The sequence below is a fragment of the Pygocentrus nattereri genome, chromosome 9, assembly GCF_015220715.1.
Source record: "Pygocentrus nattereri isolate fPygNat1 chromosome 9, fPygNat1.pri, whole genome shotgun sequence".
NCBI classification, from domain to species: domain Eukaryota; kingdom Metazoa; phylum Chordata; class Actinopteri; order Characiformes; family Serrasalmidae; genus Pygocentrus; species Pygocentrus nattereri.
This window is the reverse complement of record NC_051219.1, coordinates 37,243,509-37,263,838: the sequence shown is the minus strand read 5'-3', so window position 1 is coordinate 37,263,838 and position 20,330 is coordinate 37,243,509. Positions and strand designations below refer to the sequence as shown.

Below are 20,330 nucleotides of genomic sequence, written 5' to 3'. Positions count from 1 at the left end.
CTTTATACTCTTGGCTTCATTCAATGATGTCAATGAACAGAACAATGAACTAGAGAAACTGGGGCCAAAGTTAGGCTTTAGTTAGGCATTTAAAATACGTAGGCAAAGTTAGGCATTTAAAATATGTTGATCACAGTTCCTAGAACCCTGAAGAAATCCTGCTTTGCTATCACCAGCACAGCACAGCTTGCACTGGACTTCAGTTCAGTTGTTTCCCTCATTGCAAAACACGCGTTGGGAAAGATTTATCAGGAGGTAAATAAGCACAGTGTGCAGTGGTAAAAGCAAACAGATGAGCACTACACTGTGTACAGAACATCAGTCCCCAGCAGTGGAGTCCAGGTTATTACCGCAGACTGGTTTGTACATTGTAAATGAGGTGGGCCACGTTAGTCATGTAAGGAGGATGTAAGAGGAAGGCAATAAATGACTGTGTATCTTAACTACTTCACTGGTACTTCACTACTACACAGGTATAGACAATGTATTCTGCAAAACTGGATCATCAGACTGGATAATAAGGTCCTCAGCAGGTACCCATAATGATACAGTAATGATCTTCCTGGGGCTGGTAGAACAGAGAAAACATCAAGCTACTCAGTGCACACTTTCATCTCAATTCCAGGGTTAACTGTGATTGGCATTATTCTAATTGGACAATTAGTTGCTTCTAGAATTTCTTACAATGTCAGAACAAAGGGCACTATCTGGGTCAGATCTGTGTATCTTAGTTTTAAAAGTAAAAGAAAAATGCATTCCAACAAAGCAGAAGCACAACTGATCTATAGACCCATTCATTTGCCCTTAAATATTTAGAAAAAATATTCATATAAAAGAACTTATTGCAGTTATGTATTGTATTGTATTGTATTGTATTGTACTGTTCTGTGTTCAACTTGACTTTTTGAGTATCTGAGTTCAGGACTGGCTTTCTCTCTAACCTATAGAGCAACTAGCAAAGATACTTTCTCTAGATTGACAAAGCACTTCTTGTAAGTCGCTCTGGATAAGAGCGTCTGCTAAATGCTGTGAATGTATACGTAACTTTAGGCACTCATTTAAACCAACCAGCTACAACACTAATCATGTTCTAAACATTTATTCAGAGCAAAAATGGTTTAGAAAAATAGACAAAAAGACTCACAATGTCTTTAAATGTCAGAATGAACTACTTATTTCATAAAGCACTGTGAATGACGTCAACCAGTCACATTTCCTCCACTCCAAACTGTTTTCAGCAAACTTTTACAATTGGGTATTTTCTCTACTTTACTCATTTTCTGTACATTTCTGTGTGTTATTGTTGTGTCATATTATGCTTTTATGTGCATGTGGCATTCAACGTTTGTCTTTCTAGGTTTATGGTTTGTTTTTCACATATCTGCTGCTAGAAAACTGCTTAGTAGTCATAATGCAGTAAGATATTACTGTGAAAGCCTCATTTAAGAAGTTATTTTACTTGTTAAAGTGACCCCACTGGACAACTAGTTATAATTACCATAATGAGTGTATAAACTTCTCCTCACCCCTAAATAAACACATCATATCCAATAGAAATAGATTCATGTTTTTCTGGGGCTAAACCATGTAGTTGAAGTTTCTGTGAAAACTTTGACAACAATCTCTGATCGATGGAGCTCACTTTAACAACTATGGGTAGTGTGTTTCTTAATGAGGAAGGGGTGGGGGAAAAAAAGATTCAAACTAGGTTGATTTATAGCTTCAATGAGATCGGATACCAACATCTCACAGCCTCACAGACTGTACCTACAATCTCATGAAGTCTGAGACTGTTATATTTTTTCCCCAAAGGTCTTAAATATGTTAGAGTATGACGTCACAGGATGTACTGTGTCTGAATTTTTTACACGTTTTATTGTGGCAGTCCACTTTATAAATGATTTAATAGTCAACAAACTATTTGGGTAAAGACACTTGACTGTCAACAGTGTTATTATATTGTTATACTAAGGTAGTTTTAGGATTTTAGGTTTCTGTGAAAGTTTGGATTAAAAGAGCACATCGTCTGCAGGAAATAACAATGTAATTTTTCAGCAAAATTTAAAGCACAGTATTAAAATAATATATAAAAAGTATCTTTTGCATAGACCACGTTTTGTTTTTCTTTCTAAAGTTAAATTCTGAAGAAAAAAAAAAACTTATTTTCACTTAGAGAACAAAACATGTAATTTAACCAGGGGGCCCAAACTTTTGCATAAGACTGCAAGCAGTTATATTGAATTGCATTTAATAGATTTATTCATTTTAATAAAAGCATCTACCATGGAGTCTCAGTGTGTAGTGTTACTAAGTTGTTACTATGCATGGCAAATGCTTTCAAATATCCCATCTTTGTTAATTCTGTTGTTGCACTAGTTCTGTTACAAATGGTAATAAAAGTGTCTTAAAAGTCTTATGTTTAATTTCCCTAAAGCCATACATATGCTGTTCAGTGTTTTGTAAATTCTGCCCCCTGCAGGGCTTTGACTATAACTACAACCATATCCTAATCCCAGAGAAACTGCTCACCACCTGTTGGGTCAGAGTGCACCGCTGCCCCAGAGCAGGCAAACGTGGAGCCACTGATAATATGGTACAGTGTTTAAGATTGATCCACATATTACGGATCTTCTGAAAACCTCTTCTGCTCTGACCTTCTGCTCTGACCTGAAACTGTCCTGGCCCCCATTTTATGGACATTTTAATCACTGGTAAACTTAAAAAAACATTCATTACAGCTAAGAACTGTAGGCTGACCAGTTGTAATCTGTAGAATCATGTTAGTTATAATCACTACTGTGATGATCAGGATGAACAGGAATTTCCAACCACTGAAAAGGTGAAACTTCTCTGCAGTGAAGAGCTTCACCAGTAAATCATTCACAATGTAGTGAAAGAAAGTGGCACTTGTGCTGCCACTACAGTATGTGTGGGTGAAGGGGTTTACTTAGTGTTACTGATTCAATGTTAAATAAGCACTGCTCAGTTTGGTTTACCACAACAGCTTACTGTCAAAACAGTTACTGCAGAGGAAAGCTGCTCATCCAGAGGTCAAAGAGCCCAGAACCACCATGGTGCCTAACACACACACACTGTCCTTCTCCAGTCTAATGTGTAAACTGCTCTGACCTGAAACTGTCCTGGCCCAGTTTATCAAAAGTACTATTGTACAATGCTTTTGGGAAATGAAGCTCTGTACAATGACGTCTGCCCCCCCCCCTGCCCTTTATGTTTAAGATCCCTTCAATGAAATTTACAGACATTTTATCGACATTTTAATCACTGGTAAACTTTTCAGGTTATTTCATAAACTGTTTTTTAAAAAATTAGATTTGTTTCAGTTAATAACACTTTCAGCACAACAACAAACTAATGGTAGACTCTGTGTAGAGACTGGAGAAGAGTTCCACCCAGGCTGCACTATGGGCACTTTAAAACACAGAGGTGGAAACATCAAAGCCTGGGGCTGTTTCTTTTTCTCTTTTTCATACTGGGGTTGTCTTTCTTCTTGTTGGTGAATGTGTTCATTCAGGGTATCATAGACTCGGAAGTGTAAAGGGCATTTTGGGTGCAAACCTACAGAAGCCACATTTTGCATCCTTACACAATAATCTTGGGGTCACTGTATGTAGACTTCCTGAATAAGCTTAAAACATTCATCAACCAAAAAATGATTGATGACTTTAGTATCTAAAGATACTAGAGTTTAGTAACTAAATGAAGCTCTATTTTTTCTTGGTTCTATAAAATATATTCCACAGTCACGGTGATCAAAGTGTGATCAAGCAGACTTGAATTTGAATTTAACATTAGAGAAAAAGCACCTTTACTTGCCTAACATTTAAGTAGGATCTTTTAAGGACACAAATGAAACAATTAGACAAAAGAGATGTCATGACTTATAAAGAATCTTGAAAGAATCATGATTTATTAAAAATTATATATTACAAATAATTATTTATAGATAAATATATATTATAGACCTATATATATATATATATATATATATATATATATATATATAAAAATCATATATATATATAAAAATCAGTTTCATTCAAATCAGCAACTGTTTTATCCCCCCACCCCCCGACCTTATTAATTATTATTCATTCCATCCAATTGTGAGAATATGTCCTCTATTTTAGGGGTGTGCAATATTATTTGTTTAGTGTTAAAAATTACATCATATTTTGTCACTATATGCTTTTCTAAAATATCCTTGGTATCATCAGTACTTAAAGTACACTGGCCAACTACAAACACAGCATAATTAGGCCTGTTAAAGTAGATTCAATGCAGTGCAGTCCATTACAGTTGATCATACCACAGAAAAATGTAAAATCATGACGCATACTGTGCATCATGAAAATGTTAAATGTATTGTGATATTACAATTTTTGCCATATCACCCAGTTCTATTGTTATTATGTATTTATTTAAAAAAACATTTTTTTGCCTTTAATTTCGATGTCCTAGTCATGATCAGTTTCACAGAACACAACCCTGTTCTCTAGACGTGCACGTTCAGCCTCAAACACTAGTCTGTGACTCGCCAACGTCTCCTTCGGACCCAACTGGATCAGCAGTGGATCTTCACTCTATGATAAAGATAAAACAAAGAAAACAACACACAGGACTTAAAGATATTTAGAGAAGTTCTACACTATATTTGTGACAATAAGTGTTAGATTTAAATGTATGCAACTAACCGCAACAGCTGAAATGAAGGCGTCAACAAGGTGATAATCCGCAACCCCATGACCGCCCGAGTTAAATGCCCCAGGTACGTTCTTATGCACTGTATGCTTTGTGGACGTCTGAGTGAGGAAGTCGAATACACTGATTTCTTTTCCATTGTAGGACAGCTCCCCCTGTGGATCAAATACAGGACTGTCTAATTCATCTAATGTTTGTGCTTTGTTTGCTATATATGAAATATTTGAAATATAATCTCTGTGTCCTACTCTGCTGCCACAGATGCTTGTTTTACGCTCACATATCTCTTCTGTAAATGCCACCATGGTAAAAGAAGCAGTGAGACCTCCCTCAAACTCCATGTTAACAACCTACAGTGAAGCGAAAAGACACATGGCAGGTCATTAACTTACAGTCATTAATAAATACATACATGTTAATAAATCGTATGTCAGCATATTTCAATCTGATAACATAAAGTAAGCCCATCTTATGAAGGAAAGGCATACTTTGCCTCAGTTCTACAGCAGGGTGCAAATTTTTAGAGATGTGACATCACAGATCTGGCACAGGTGAAATATTGTCATGTAACAATGTCCAACCTGATTTGAGCACACATCGTTGTCACATTCGTAGACACAGCGACCGTAGGGCCCTGTTTTTAAGGCCTCAGTTACTGACTCAATATCAGGAACCGAATTGGAGCAGATCACTGACACTGGCCATCTCACCCAGCCCTGTAACACATCAATTAATAAAACAATTTTTAGGAATTGTCACACACGTTATACACAAATGTTTAGACACTGCATGTAATTAAATTCATGGTAGATGTTGAAGAAACTGTTCACATAAATGGGCGTCAGGATTATTACCTCTTTAACTCTGTCCAGGTAGATTTTCTTTGCAGAATATGGGCAGTTACTCTCTACAGAGCAGTCTAAGCACCTATTTGCTGCACCTCGAGGCTGAATACAAACAATGTTCAAACAACTAAATTTAATTGCAGTGCACAAATGTATATCTTTCAGCTAAAAACTAACCTTGTTTTCTTTCCTGAAATGGCTGAGGGATCCAAAAGATGAAACTTTTATACACCTGTAAATCACAAAACATTTACTTATTGGTAATTAATGTGTAAAAAATGTTCAATTCATAAACTCTTCCTGTTTTGCAAACAGTTTTTGGTTTGTAAAAAGTTTCAGTTACCAAGCCAATAAATGTACACTATACAGTCGAACACAAATGTGTGAATACCTGTGGTCAAATTACATCTTCCGTTGATAGTGAAAATAAGTTAACAAATCCACTACAGGAAACAAAACTAAAATATTGTCTGCACATTTTACTACACAATTTCTATTTTTTACTGAGTTTACCATATTGGAAAATAGAACTGAGCATAAAATTTGCTATAACCTTTGCACAGCACAAAGGGGACTGGAGGGTGTGTGACAATTAATGGAGTATCACACTGCTCAGCCTCCCCGGAAAAGTTTATGCCAAGGTGTTGGAAAGGAGATTATGACCAACACTTGAACCTCAGATTGAGGCGGAACAATGCAGATTTTGTTCCAGCTGTGGAGCAATGGACCAGTTTTTCACCCTCTCACAGATTGTATAGGGGGCATGGGAGTTTGCTAACCCAGTCTACAAGTATTTCGTGGACTTGGAGAAGGCTTACGACTGTGCTCCCTGCTATGTCCTGTGGGAGATCCTCAGCGAGTATGGGGTACTGAGACTACTGCTCTGGGCCATTTAATCTCTGTATTCCCAGAGTGAGAGTTGTTCGTATACTTGGCATTAGGTCAAACTCGTTCAGTGTTAGCTTTGGACTATGCCAAAGTTGTGCCTTGTCTCCACTTTTGTTTGTGATATTCATGGACAGGGTGTCAAGGAGGGCATAATGTGTGGAGGCCGGAGGGTGGCATCTCTGCTATTGATGTCCTTTTGGCTGGATCACATGGATGCCTCCAGTGTGAAGTGATTGGTATGCAGATCAGCACCTCCAAGTCTGAGTCTATGGTCCTAGACTGGAAAAGCATGGCATGCACACTCCAGGTAAAGGGAAAGGACCTGACCCAGGTTTAAGTATCTTGGGGTCTTATTCACAAGTGATGGGAAGAGGGATGATGAGATCAGCCACAGGCTGAGACAGGCAACAGGAGTAATGCAGCCCCTGTACAGGACTGTAGTGGTAAAGAGGGAGCTGAACCATAAGGCAATGCTCTCTGTTTACCGGTCGGTCTACGTCCTGCCCCTCACCTATGGTCATGAGCTGTGCGTAATGACTGAAAGAATGAGACTGCAAATACAAGCAGCAGAAATGAGTTTTCTTTGCAAAATGGCAGCTACACTCTACTTAATAGGGTGAGGAGCTCAGAGCAGAGCCGCTACTCCTCCGCATTGAGAGAAGCCAGTAGAGGTGGTCCAGGTATCTGACCAGAATTAGAAGGAGTGTCTGAATATTTCCCAACATATAGGGTTGGTTTCAAGAACAGGGATTGAGCCTAATCTGGAACTATACAACATTCTGAATAAAGAGTTTCCATTAAAACGAAAATACAGTTCAGAACTAGCCTTAATCTCTGCCGCTGAAACCAAGCCATTGTGTATTTGTTCCATACCTGCGTCCTCCTGCCCAGTGATGAATGAGGTCCAGGTCATGGCAGGATTTGGCTAAAAGAGCAAATGAGCTTTCAGCCTCATTTCTCCAGTTCCCTCTGACAAAAGAGTGAGCAAAGTGATAAAACCCCACCTGACAAGAAGACAGAGAGGCAGTTAGTACATACACATGAAGTGAAATTGAGATTTTGTTAGTCCAATGAACTGGAATTTATCATACCGGTTCTAAGTGTTGAATATGGATCACATCTCCAACAACCCCACAGTCAATGAGCGTCTAAAAGATGACAGAAATTCTCCTTTTACTGAGCATCAGTGTGGAACACATACTAGACAGTTCACTCGTTTAATATCAGACCACGCAGAAACAGAAATGTACTTACTTTTATTTTGCTGATGACAGGGTCATAACGGAGAACGTGGCACACTGTTAGAATTACACCACTTTGAATGCAAGCTTCTGCAATCTCTCTGCAGTCCTCTAGAGTCACCTGTAGACAGAAGGAAAAAAAACTCATAGTCTTAGAGTCCATATGACTAAAGGCCTTAGTCCAGCATCTAATCATTCAGCTTTGTCATGTTCTGTCATGTGTGCTATACAAAGGCCACTACTGCTCCTTGAGGTAGTGCTTTGTGGGGCAGAGATGGACCAACACTAGTTACATTTACACAGATATATCACCTCAAGTAGAATTTTGGTGGATTTGAACTTTCCTGAATAATCAAATGATATACTTGCACAGAAGTAGATGTAATATTTCTGAGGAAAGTAATCAACTTTTCACTCAGTCATCAACATTCAGTTACTTTTATTATTTAAAAAATAACATTGAATTTCATAATGTCACATTTTTTAAATCATCTCTTTAAATATGGCGTGTGTGCGCTGGCAAGTCACCCTGTAAAGCCTCAAGCAGTCTTCAGAAAAGTTCAAAATAAAGTTTCGCCTGAATGTCCACCAAGTTTTGACTGAGTGAATACTTTTTTACAATATGCTCACAATTATAAGATTCATCCACTTGGGAGCGTCAGTGGCTTGCAATCACGCTTTTCCACGAGAGAGGTCTCCAAAACCCAAAAATCTTACACGGTTTAACTTTTACTTCTACTTGAGTTACTGGTTCAATTAAGCAACAATACCTTTACTTGAGTATGTGTTTAGACCACTGTACTCACCTCACTCAGTGAGTTTTCTGCATTAAAGTCATCACATAATTTTTATCCAAACTCATTTTGAAATGAAGAACACTACATAAACATGTTTGATTCTCAAGGAAATCTAGCCTCCTGAAAAGTCAGCTCAACTCTGACTGCACTGATGTCTGCAAGAGTGAGTGTACATACTGCCATTGGTTTCTCCAGCAGTATATGATATCCCTTTTTTGCCAAAGCCACTGCAGGATCCTAGAAAACAAAGATCCCCTTTGAACAGATGCATATAGTGCAACAGTACAGTGCAAATCAAACATTTTCCTTGTTAGTTGTCACGGGTCATATTAGGCATTAAACATCATAACAAAATTGTTATTTTCCAGGGTAGGATTGGATTTAGGGGGTAACACTAACCAATACTACCACTTTCACCTCCCACTCCCAGCTCTCTACCCCCACCCACCAGCAAAAATCCTCAGCAGGCTCAGAGACCCTAACTGGATAAGATGGGTAATTATACCATCCTAACTCAACTGGCTGAACTAGCATTACAGACACTGCTTACAAACTAAGTTACTGAGATGAACTATTCTCACAGCACAGACCTTATGAAGGCGATCAGGAGTGCAGATAAAAACTGCATCTGCAAACTTCTCCCGCTCTGCTACACAGCTCCAGTCTGTGAACACCAGAGAAAGCCAGACATTTGAAATCAGAACAGCTGCATGTTTACGATGTAACTCATAGAGCTGTACAAAACGGCGCCACTTTCACCATCAAATGTGTTTTCATCAGCAACTTTATGACGTTTCTGGAGCTTGCTTCGTGCAAAACTTCTTGGGTCGGCAATTCCTACAACCTGACGCAAAGAGCAACGACAAGCTCATAGTGACGTAATGACTGCTTGGTAAATTCTTCTGCATTGGCTGATTGTAAAATATGTACTTTTCTTCTCCGTTATTAGCATCTTTACTGATCAGGTTAATAAACAGAAATATAAAACAGAATTAATGAAACAAAGGGGAAAAACGTACTTGCATGCGTTCAGGATGGATGGAGGCATAATCGGAGTATGTTTCTCCGCGGCTCCCAGCCCCAACCACGATAACTCTAACAGGCGACGGCATGTTTACAACAACCTGAAAAGCAAACAGCAGTTTTTTTTCCATTTCAAATAATCCTTAAGCAAGCAAAATTGGGCACGAGCAAACTGCATAGCTAAAACAGCAGAAGGAACAACCATCCTGAATTTTTCCAATATTTTTCCCATTTGTATAAATAGTTACATCAGACATGGTCAGAAAGCACACAGGCAAATCTTTGTAGGATTACCTGATAATGTAGTTTTGGTGTAATCATTTCATAAAGGTATGTAACATGCACAATACAGAGAGGTTAGGTTTAAGCATCTATTACGTCTTAGCTACATTAGCCTCATAGCTCTAGTGTGAAACTAATAAAGTAAACTTAGGACACCAAACATGGCTTCTTTGAATAACTACATTTGGGGATAACAGGAAAACTGTGTGAATTTGATTCTTTCCCTGACTATTCCTTTAAGGGTTGATTCTTGAAGTCAACTTTAATCAATAATCAACTTTAAACCAGGCCTCGCCCAGCACCCTAAAACGATATGGTACACTTTTAATTAGAAACAGACTAAGCTGTCTGCCAGGTCATAAATCCAGCAAGCTCGGCATTTTCACCACCTACTGGTAACGCAAAGGGTGAAAGTGCACGTTCCAGTTCATTTCAATCAGACCGGATTTCATCAGAACACGTAATAATAACATCTTTCTGGACTTTCTGTGTGTAATTACTATTAATCTAACTGGTTAAGATTATTGATTTAATTTAAAGTCATTTGAAAGTCTCCAGTTTTTCCATCTGACCACTTCTGCCAAGACAGGTTGCAGCTGCTGACATACTAGAGGGAAAATGTTAGTTCTGTATAATAGTTTAACCCAGTATTGTGTAATGCAATGTCAGATGATTTTTAGGCCAGATAAGCTTATAAGAGTGAGCAAGTTGAAGTCATTTGGAAATGTCCTGATCCAAATCAGAACCTGCCCGAAAGAAAAAACCATGTTCAGTGTAGCGACATTCACCTCCATCTACTTTCCATGAACACTGAAGTGTGACCGTTACAAGTTATCTGTAATCTTTATCTGTGATCTCAGGTCCCTGCATCAGCAGCCTAAAGACCAGGACAACACAGAAGTATTTCTGTGGGCTAATAATCCAAATAAAGGCAGGCTGAAAATCTGCACTGCTGACACGAACCTTTTCTTTTCGGGGAGCTGCAGGAGTCCAGCTAACGGAATGAAGACTGCGGCCATAATCCTACATCTGAGTACTGTGTCTTCTACAAAATAATTTGCTGAAGGACAACGCAGTTCCTCTCACTGGTCGGTTAAAACAATGTTTTTACCCATTAACACAATTCTTTGAAGCGTTATACACAAATAACGTTAATATTTGTGGTGTTATTCGCGTGTGGAGGTTTCGAAGCACACGAACACCTCAAAATTAGACAGATATAATGACGAAAAAGCGCTTTAGTCTAATGAAAGTATCTTTAGAGCGGCTAGTTAGAGCAGCTCAGTCTTTAAGGAATAAGTCACATGTTCGGTTAACTGACATCCAGCAGCTCTCCACTCACAGGAGACTTACCTGCCTACAGACTTACCTGCCGCTCTCCACAGCTCCCCTTCTTCACTTCTCTGCTCTTATTGTGCAAAACAGCACAGCACGTTCAACGAAACACCCACAGTCACTCGCACAAGCGGGCTGTTTTCATGAGCGAAGCTTTGTAGGGAAGCGCAGCGCCGCTTGCTTCCTTGAAAACGTCACAGCGGACGTCACGAGTAACGAGGAGGAGAAAAACCGGCGCTGGAATTCCGGATTTCTCTGTTACAAGTCTTAAATATTTAATGTAGAAGAGCACAGAACAACACTGTTATATTTTAAGAGCCTTTGAGCTCGACCTCGAAGTTTAAAAACGGCGCCTCATGTCAAATAGGTCCAATCATTCAGCGCTGCTGAATCCTGCTGTTAAAAACAAGCTTGCTGTAGAAAAAAGGAAAATATAGGTACGTTTTCGTTGATTTTTTAGTAAAATACATCCTTCGTCTTTCTGAAATTAAAGGAAAGCTCTGTGCAAGTGACTATAAACTATTTTAACTTTTTCGTTTTTAGCCTTTTAGCTTTATTCCCCCATTCATTGATGACTCGCTCACGGGCGCCCTCTGGCGTTTCGCTTTCATGTTTTTAATATAACGGGAAAAGGAGGAGGCCAGACTCCTAAACCGCCTCTAGCAAAGCTCCACGAAAGGCCCCTAAAATAACAAAATACAATAATAAGTACTGTGTATAACTTTGTTTTGCAACAGATAACAATACAATAAATCTATCTATCTATCTATCTATCTATCTATCTATACAGTTTTATTTTAGGCCTCGAGACACTTAGTTTCCCATCAGGCTGTGAAATCAGATTTGAGATTATTTTTTTTTAAATGTACAACATTTTGTTCTAACAAGAAATACTTTTGTTTAACTTTTAAATTAATAATGAAAAAGGTTTTTTGTGTTTTATACTACTTCAAAGCTTTTAGAGTTTTTCTTTCTAAAAAAATAGTACAATTTTTCTTGGATTAGTAGTTTTAACTAATGACTCATGTTACCAAATTCACATGTTTGGTCACATAACCTGCAAAATTAAATATTTTGGAACCATTTTTACCTAAAATAGCTGAATAACAGGGTTGAGATCTGGGTAACAGGGTTGAAGCATGTAACAGGGTTGAACACAGAGACCGCTATTAAGCTGATGTTAATGCAGTACAAAAAAAAACCAATTAATGTATACAACATAGACAAGAAAGGGAAGCTGAAAAATAATTTCATCTAAAAAGTATAAAATCTTTGCTTCAAGCCATTTGCATTTCACACACACACACACACACACACACACACACACACACACACACACACACACACACACACACACACGAGTGACAAGGCAGGCACCCTCACTGCCTGCCTGTAATGAAGCAAAGAGCCTTCATACATTTTTGTCTCCATTATAAATGAGTTATGGTTGACTCTCGAAGTCCTGGGTCCTAAACCGCAGCGGATTGTGGGACTGTTAACTTTATGTTTATTCGGTTTTATATTTAACAGACTATACTGAGACATTATTTTATCATACACTCCTAAAAACATGGTTCTTCAAGGGTTCTTTAATAAAGAAAATGGTCATATGCAAAGATCCCTTTATTCTAAGCACACAGTGAGAGGAGGGCAATAAATGATAAGGCATTACTTGGCAGTACTTAACTGTGCAATTCTAGAGTTACTTACACTGTCAGACAAAAGGGCACCACCTGGGTCAGATTTAGTCCCCCAAAATATGAACAATGTAAATGTTTTTAAGGTTCAATTGTGTATCTTACATTTTTTAAAGTGCATTCACTTTACGAGAGGAAAAACAATAAATTTTTGTACCTTATATCTTCGCATAATAAGATAAAAAGACTGGAGTAAAGACAGCGGCATCCAATATTATCCACAAAAGGCCGGTGTGCTTGTTTTCATTCCAACAGAGCAGAAGCAAGCTTGATCTATAGAGCTGAACTGTTACTGCCGTGACTCTAGTTCAGGAAAATCCCATTTATTTTCCCATATGTATTTAGATAAAATATTTATATAAGTTTTAAGTCCGCAACCAAATCAACCAGCTATGAGGTCAATCATGTTCTGCACATTTATTACAAGAAAAATGATTTTGAAAAATGGACAAAATATTTAAAATTTATCATTGTGTCTTTCTTTGTCCAAGTGGTTTTATAAGTAATTGGTACTGAATCACTCATAGAAAACATACTGATTGTTGCATTACAGTTTATTTCCAGGACTTCCTTGATGTGACGATTTTGTGTGTTGACAAATACAGTAATATAACATCCATAACCTTCACTGAAGGTGACAAACTCAAGACAATTCCAGGTTGGACAGCCTTAAAGTCACTCACAAAAGAATGCATTCAGCTAATGTAGCTTAAAGAATATTACTCTCATACATGCAAACACATATTTCTTTTTTCAGCATCGAAAAGAGCAGAATCTAAAAACACTTTCATAGATCTCACTCCATAGGAGAGGAAAGTACTGTATTAAAGAATGTCACAGACATTTTACACTGAAGAGTTCAGATTTAAACTTTAAACACAAATGATTCTTACACAGCGAGAGAAAGAATTACATTCCTACAATCTTAGGAAACGTAGTCGATGTCAGTCTCACAGTGACATGTTAAAGTGTGTATGTAATGGTAAAGGGTCCACAGGGATCTAGCAGGGTCTCCAGAGCACAGTAGGGGCTGGAGTTTCCTCTTTGCTGAGGAAGATACTGTTTGGAGGAGATGAGAGCTACAATGATTGTAGGACTCATGGCTCTGAGCTGTGCTGAGCTCTCTCTCTCTCTCTCACTCCCTCCTCTATTTATATTCTATTTAGAAGCGTGAGAGAGCGATGTCTGTGAGAAAGTGAAGATCTTAAGCTCTGTTCCTTGACATTATGGGGTTAACTGGTGAAACGGCTCATGCTTCTCATATAATATGCATTCATCTAAGCCCCCCTGAGGCCCCTTGGTACGAACGCAAATGGCCTGGTCAGTAATCCACCTCTGATAAAGACAGAAAGGTATAAACTCAGTTACAGTGTTAAGTTGTATAAATGTACAGACTAGAGATGACTGCCTTATAGGCCTATTTAATAGGAATTCTATTAGGTTCCACTATAAGGTGTGTCTCTAATGTATTAAACATTCAGGGTATTTTATAGGCAAGATTATATTAAGAGATTATTTCTAATCTGTATGTAGCTGATTGAAGAAGTCAGGATGACCCTGACAGAAAGACATCCTTTCAAATATCTGATAATCAGGCATAGCTAAGTGCCATCATGGAGTCATGAATGGCCACCCCTCTGGCCACCCCAGTTATGGAAAGTCAACTACTATTAATAAAGCATCAGTTATGCTTGGTGAAAATTTGCCATCAGGCAAATTGTCCAATGTTTAAATATGATGTCATAGATATTATTATTAATAATATTATTATTGTTAGATATTATTTGATTGTGCTAAACAGCAGTTTTCCACAAATTACTGGGTCCTGTGCAAATGTAGTCTCTCTCTTCAGTACCTTTCCAAAATCTTACATTTGGAACGAAACCAAAACCTTTCAGACAAGGCCTCTTCAGGTCCCCCTCCTTCTAGAGGACTTAGATAATCAGTCTTTCTATTCACTCAGCTGTTATACACCCATTATCAGCTGGTTTTCATCTCCAATACTGGAGTTGAGAAGTCCTGCTATATTAATAATCACTGTGGTGGGTTTTGTCCAGAGGAGCTTCTGCTGATTGTGTTTCAAAGGCTACACTGAAGTGGGACACTCGTTGGTAGATACATCACATAAGGATGCACATACAATACTTTAAACTGATTATGTTAAATAATAAAATTAATTTGTGTGTGTGTGTGTGTGTGTGTGTATGTATATATATTTATTAAAAGGGCTGCAGGACTTTTTCTGAACTCTTCTTATCGTCGTAAATCTAATGGTATGTTTTTAACTGCCAGCATTTTCTAGAGCTTATACTAAAGGAAACAGACATGTCTGCCACCTAAACCACGCTCCACAATCTGAGGCTACAGTTTAAATATCGCTGTTATGTAAACATGTTGTGAAATAAATGAGGTTCTCGTGGTGAAAGAACGTTCTACGGGGCTGAAACTCTAAAATCGGCCAGTCGTTCACCGACACCCAACAGAGCGAGACACTGTTTGCTGAGCTTCTTCTCCAAAGCGAAAAAACGATGTTTTCTTCCTCTCTTCTCGGCGGTCAGCTGCGGTCAGTGGTACTCTGTGCTACTGGCATTTCAGCGGCCGCTGTAACTTCTTACTTTGTCTTTTACAGGTGGCGGAGGATCCTGGACCAGCAGCGGAGGATCGAGTTTACAACCCAGACCGAGGCCTTCGACGGTAAGTCTGCTGATTTGTTACCATAGCGACCAAAAGACCGTTAAGCTAACTTCCACACTGTCTAGATAGCGAAGCTAGCTAACCTCTGTTACTTCGTTTTCTGAGTTAATATAATCACTTTATTAAAGGCTGCTACTGTGTAATAAAACCTTTAATGCGTCCTCATAAGTACGTTAAGGAAGAATTCCGCAGATTTTTCGATTTTCATTCTGTCGTTGGGATGTAAACAAAGTCGTTCGAGCTTGTAGAGAAAGTCATCTAGAGAGTTCTTTACAGTGGTGGTGATAGGAACCAGGGGTTGTGATGTCTTCAACACGAATATAGCCATTTTACATGTTACCCAAAACTACAACTGAACGTACACGTGTCTTCTAGGGGTTTTTTATATGTAATGTTTATGATGTTTACATAGTATTTTTTTGGGGTGACTATTTTGCATTATAATGCCCTTCATGTGCCCCTCAGCCACAAATGGATTAAAATAAATAGGTTAATAGGACGTTTTAGGCCAAAACCTCATCACATATGTGATACAATAATGTCTCAGACGTCAGGCTGAGCATTCACAAACATTTTTAATAAGGTTTTGTGAGGGAGCTTTAAGAGACATTAAACTCCTCATGCATTTGGTTCCTGTCACCACCACTGTGAACAAATCTGACTTGGTAAGTTTCTCTAGAATGAAGTGTTTCACTAATACCACAATAAAATCCTTCCCTTAAGTTTAGCACCAAACTATAGCATTCGAGTCCTTTAATTAAAACGTAGTGGCTCTAAGTTGGTTAATTGGGTGACAAATGAACATTGATGTCTTTTATGTAATTATTTTTGGGGTTACATTTTTCTACCGGCCCTTCAGGAGGCTAGTAATGCTAGCCTAAGCTAAGCTAAAGCATGGTTTGCAACATGTTACCACAAAACATCAGATCTGCCTTTCATTCATGAGATTATAGTGAAGCACACAGCAGATTCTGTTTATGCTGAACAAGCTTTTCAAAAATGAGTGATGATTTAAACATGTTCCTTAGGAGCAGAGGATCGGGAGTGGGACATCTTTCCATCCGTCCCCATCCCAGAGGTAATCTTTCTCACTAAAGATCATGAGGATATATATTCTGACTTGAGGAGACGACATAAATATCTCTGCTCTATATGAACTGTATTTCTGTATCATCTCTGCAGAACCTGGAGGAACTGCCATTCGTTCCACCTTCTTCTTGTGGACCACTTGCAAGAATCTGGGTAAGAATCAGCTCTTGCACTGACGTGGAGCAACGTTTTCTAAGCCCAGTGTTCACATTTCAGTCTTTTTTAATATTTTCATTTTCTCCTGTTCCTGTAGCAGTACTGCAGAGAGGTGGACCGGGCAAACAAGTCGTTTGCATCCACATACACAAAGTGGACGTCTGATGACAGAAAGGTTCCTTTTTCTAGTTTGTTTATTACACATTCTTTCTCACAGATAAATCTCATTCATTGAAGGATGTAGATTGACTTTTTTCAAGGCAGTGAAAAAGTTGACGAGAAGTTTTTCCATGTGATTTCTGTAGCTGGTGGAGGTGAAGCTCCAGCACAAGGCCGTGTACAGCGGGCTGGAGAGTGAGCACTGGTGGGTGCTCACCAACGACTTCTACCGTGTGCGCTCACAACAGGTAAGTCATTGAAAAAGCTTCATGATTTTAAGGTGAATAGATGTTCTAAAGTCTATTTCTTTTAACTTCATGTCTTTCACTGTGTTTATAGCTTCCGCCACTGTATTTTGCTCGTGCCATTGCTGTGGCCTACATCAAGGTAAAGCTCTTGACTCACTTGGATTATAAAGCTTTTGGATCCAGTTCGTCCCATTCTGATTTTGTTTGATTGTACAAAGTCCAAATCCAAAGTCAGGCATAGGTGCAGGACACTAAAGAGTAAAAAACGAAAATGAATGGAAGTGTACTGTTTATTTCAAAGCTCCCTTATGTATTCATGCTTTCTTGCAGTGTGTGATCAGGTTACACCTATGTGAACAAACAAGTATATAGAGGCTAGCAGTGACGTCAAAAGAGTATCTACCCATTTATTTTCAATATAATGTCCTCTGTTTTTCAGAACATCGGAAGAGACATCAGTGAGGCAAAGATCTCCCTGCGCACAGAAACAACCGAGTCATCAGTGCAGGACGACTTGCTGGTTGGTGCTTGTGTTTTTGTGCACTTAGAGTTACGAGTGATTTTGGTGTTTCATCAGTATGTGGCAGTTTCACACACTCATTATTTCTCTGTGTGTTTTTTGCAGGGAACCACAATGTGCAGGACGTTTAAGGAGGTGTCTGTCGATAAGGATGGCCGCTTCAGGTGTCATGACAGCAGTGACGCCCAGACCCTCGAGACACCTGCACCCTCTACGTTCAGCAGCCCACGTCGACCACCGCCAGGATTTTAATCAGCTACAGGATTCTTTAGACTGTGTTTTGTAGATTTAAGTATTAGATTCATGTTTTCATATTTCTTACATCTTAACATTTTGCATGCCTGTGTGTTTCTGTGTGAGTGTGTTGTTTTTTTCAGGTGCAGACGCTGTGCTCTGTAACCAGAGCCCCTAAATGTTGACCAGTGGGAGCGCTGAGGTGGAACATCACATCGGCTCATCACCACAATGGAAGTCTTTATCCTCCTCAATTTTTTTAGGTTTAAAATGTTACAGACCCCCAGATTTCATTAAACCATGCTAAGAGTATTTTTTTCCTCCCTTTCTTTGTTTTTCCACAGTTTTCTATGCAGGGATCCAGTGCAATCTTCCTCGATTCAGGATGTCAGACAGCAGAAGGACCTGGACTTCACAAAGACACCATTCCTCCTGGATTAGAGACTGCAGACAGCAGAAGAACCTGGACTTCACGAAGACACCATTCCTCCTGGATTAGAGACTGCAGACAGCAGAGGGACCAGAACTTCATGAAGACACGCTGGACTATAGGACTGTTTCAGGACCACATCAGAGGATAACCATCTTCGCAGTTTAAGGATAATGTTTTTGCCTACGGAAAACTTGATATGAAGCAGAAGAACCATCAGCAACATTATTGCTCTCAAAAGTTCAGACGTTCACTGAGGCACCCTGGACAGACAACCTGTGTCATTTTCTGGACCACATCAGATGATAAGCATCTTCTCAGATTAATGATGAAGCTTCTGTAAAATCATCAGAGACATTAGGATCTACAAATTGGAGAAAAGACATGAAGAGGGCCAGAAGAGGAGACTGATGGTCTCTAATCAGATGGACAGATTCACAATACCTGATGCTCTCAACATCAAGCATCATCAACTTTTCGTTCTCGTCATGGACATCATCCACATCACAGTGCTGCTTATCAGCATTATTATCTCGGACTGTTACTGTGGACTGAGCCGTGGGCTTGTCGGTGCTAAAGCTGCGTATCTTCTTTATGTAACACACATGGACTTTTATTGAGAAGACGTCAGGAGGCCTCCTAGCCTGCATACTAGACTGTTGGCTGTAGTGCAGTTTCTGCTATTGTCTATATGACTAACAGTTTGGCACATATGCTAAGACACTCATCATCATTCAGATGGAAATCAACCATAACATAATTGATACTGGACAATCATTGTAATCTGTAATAATTTGTCCTCTTATTATTTTTCCATGCAGTGCTCTGTAAATTGTATTAACACTATATTTATTGAAACCTTGTGAACATTTTTCAGTAAAAATCATCTCCTAATTGCAACAGAACAGTTTTTTTTATTCTTTCACTTCCTATATTTTTAATAGAAAATAGAATTTTTCATTGATGTAAAATGTTGCAGTGTGAATACATGAATACTTTTGAAGAAGGTATAATGATTCTTTTATTAATCTCTTGTGCCAATAACTGGTATGACTGGTCAACTCTGACTGCCTTTGACTGTTTATGTCTTCGTCCTCTCCCTCTTTGCACTACTTGGCACTTATGTAACTCTCAGCCTCACCACTAGATGGCAGTAACTGTTCATATAATATATCTGTTGGTGTTTTATAGTATACTAACAGTGCAAAACACCAAATGGTAGTGAAATGGTCACAATACAGAAACAAAAAAGGGAATGCAGAAAGGGTGAACATGCCTGACTTCAGACTATTAAAATAATAATTTTACTAAAAACAGTTTTCAAAACAGAAATTAAGGAAACAGGGAAAGGATGTAGAGAAGATGGTGCTGCAAACAACCGTACAAGACTGTCACCATCAGATAGTGAACAGTAGTGAAAGCATTACTCTTGGAGAGAGCGGAGAAAGTCAAGGACTTCTCCCAGAAGGAGAAGCAGCTTAAATGGATGAAAACCAGTAAATCATAAGTACAAAACTGCTGCTTTAACTGTAAATTAATTCAATGCAGGTCTCTGACTTTATATATGAGTCATTCTACTGAGCTCAAAACACACTTTAGACATTTATCTGACTTAGAATTTAAAAGACTAAAGCACTAAAATCTTTCTCTTTTAATGGCCCTACAGCTTAATTCTGTTTATCTTATTACAACAAATGATTGAACATTTCATTCCTTTCCTTATTTTATATTTCATATATTGTGTCCTTAAGGGGACGCAGGCTCGCTTCCTGCTCTAAAACACAGGGGTGTGTCTAAAATAAGTCTCTGCCAAAGGACTAAACCTCTCTGTATGTAGAATAATTGTGAAAAAAATTAAATACTTTATTATGTGTTCAGTCATGTGTTTGTGTTACATCATTAGCTGGGACTGATGCATGTTTTGATGGTCATCTACAGATATGTACTTATTCATATTTTACAAATAGAAAGCT

The 20,330-nt window shown here is 38.6% G+C and overlaps 2 protein-coding genes across 3 annotated transcripts; one reads left to right on the top strand and one right to left on the bottom strand.

Annotated features, from left to right (window-relative positions):
- Positions 1 to 4,054: 4,054 nt before the first annotated feature.
- On the bottom strand, positions 4,055 to 11,325 carry zgc:154075 (uncharacterized protein LOC556929 homolog). Of its 2 annotated transcripts, none has more exons than XR_005130679.1 (14): positions 11,165 to 11,325; positions 9,510 to 9,614; positions 9,250 to 9,334; positions 9,081 to 9,154; positions 8,668 to 8,727; positions 7,707 to 7,814; positions 7,544 to 7,600; positions 7,326 to 7,456; positions 5,742 to 5,796; positions 5,574 to 5,666; positions 5,301 to 5,435; positions 5,000 to 5,069; positions 4,713 to 4,874; positions 4,055 to 4,601 (listed from the first exon to the last, which is right to left on the bottom strand). XR_005130679.1 is itself a non-coding variant. In XM_017709926.2 (14 exons), the coding sequence occupies exons 2-14, from the start codon at positions 9,600 to 9,602 to the stop codon at positions 4,476 to 4,478; spliced, it is 1,281 nt and encodes a 426-aa protein (XP_017565415.1). In that variant the 5' UTR covers positions 9,603 to 9,614; positions 11,165 to 11,325; the 3' UTR covers positions 4,055 to 4,475. The 2 variants fall into 2 exon arrangements, 1 of the variants encoding a protein (XP_017565415.1); XM_017709926.2 differs by having other exon boundaries at positions 4,968 to 5,069.
- LOC108417236 lies at positions 9,769 to 19,257 on the top strand. The gene is made up of 10 exons (XM_037541480.1): positions 9,769 to 9,787; positions 10,862 to 10,883; positions 15,457 to 15,521; positions 16,550 to 16,599; positions 16,704 to 16,763; positions 16,864 to 16,941; positions 17,072 to 17,173; positions 17,265 to 17,312; positions 17,613 to 17,693; positions 17,799 to 19,257. Exons 1-10 carry the CDS (start codon positions 9,769 to 9,771, stop codon positions 17,943 to 17,945), a joined length of 672 nt encoding a protein of 223 aa, XP_037397377.1. The 3' UTR covers positions 17,946 to 19,257.
- Positions 19,258 to 20,330: the final 1,073 nt, after the last annotated feature.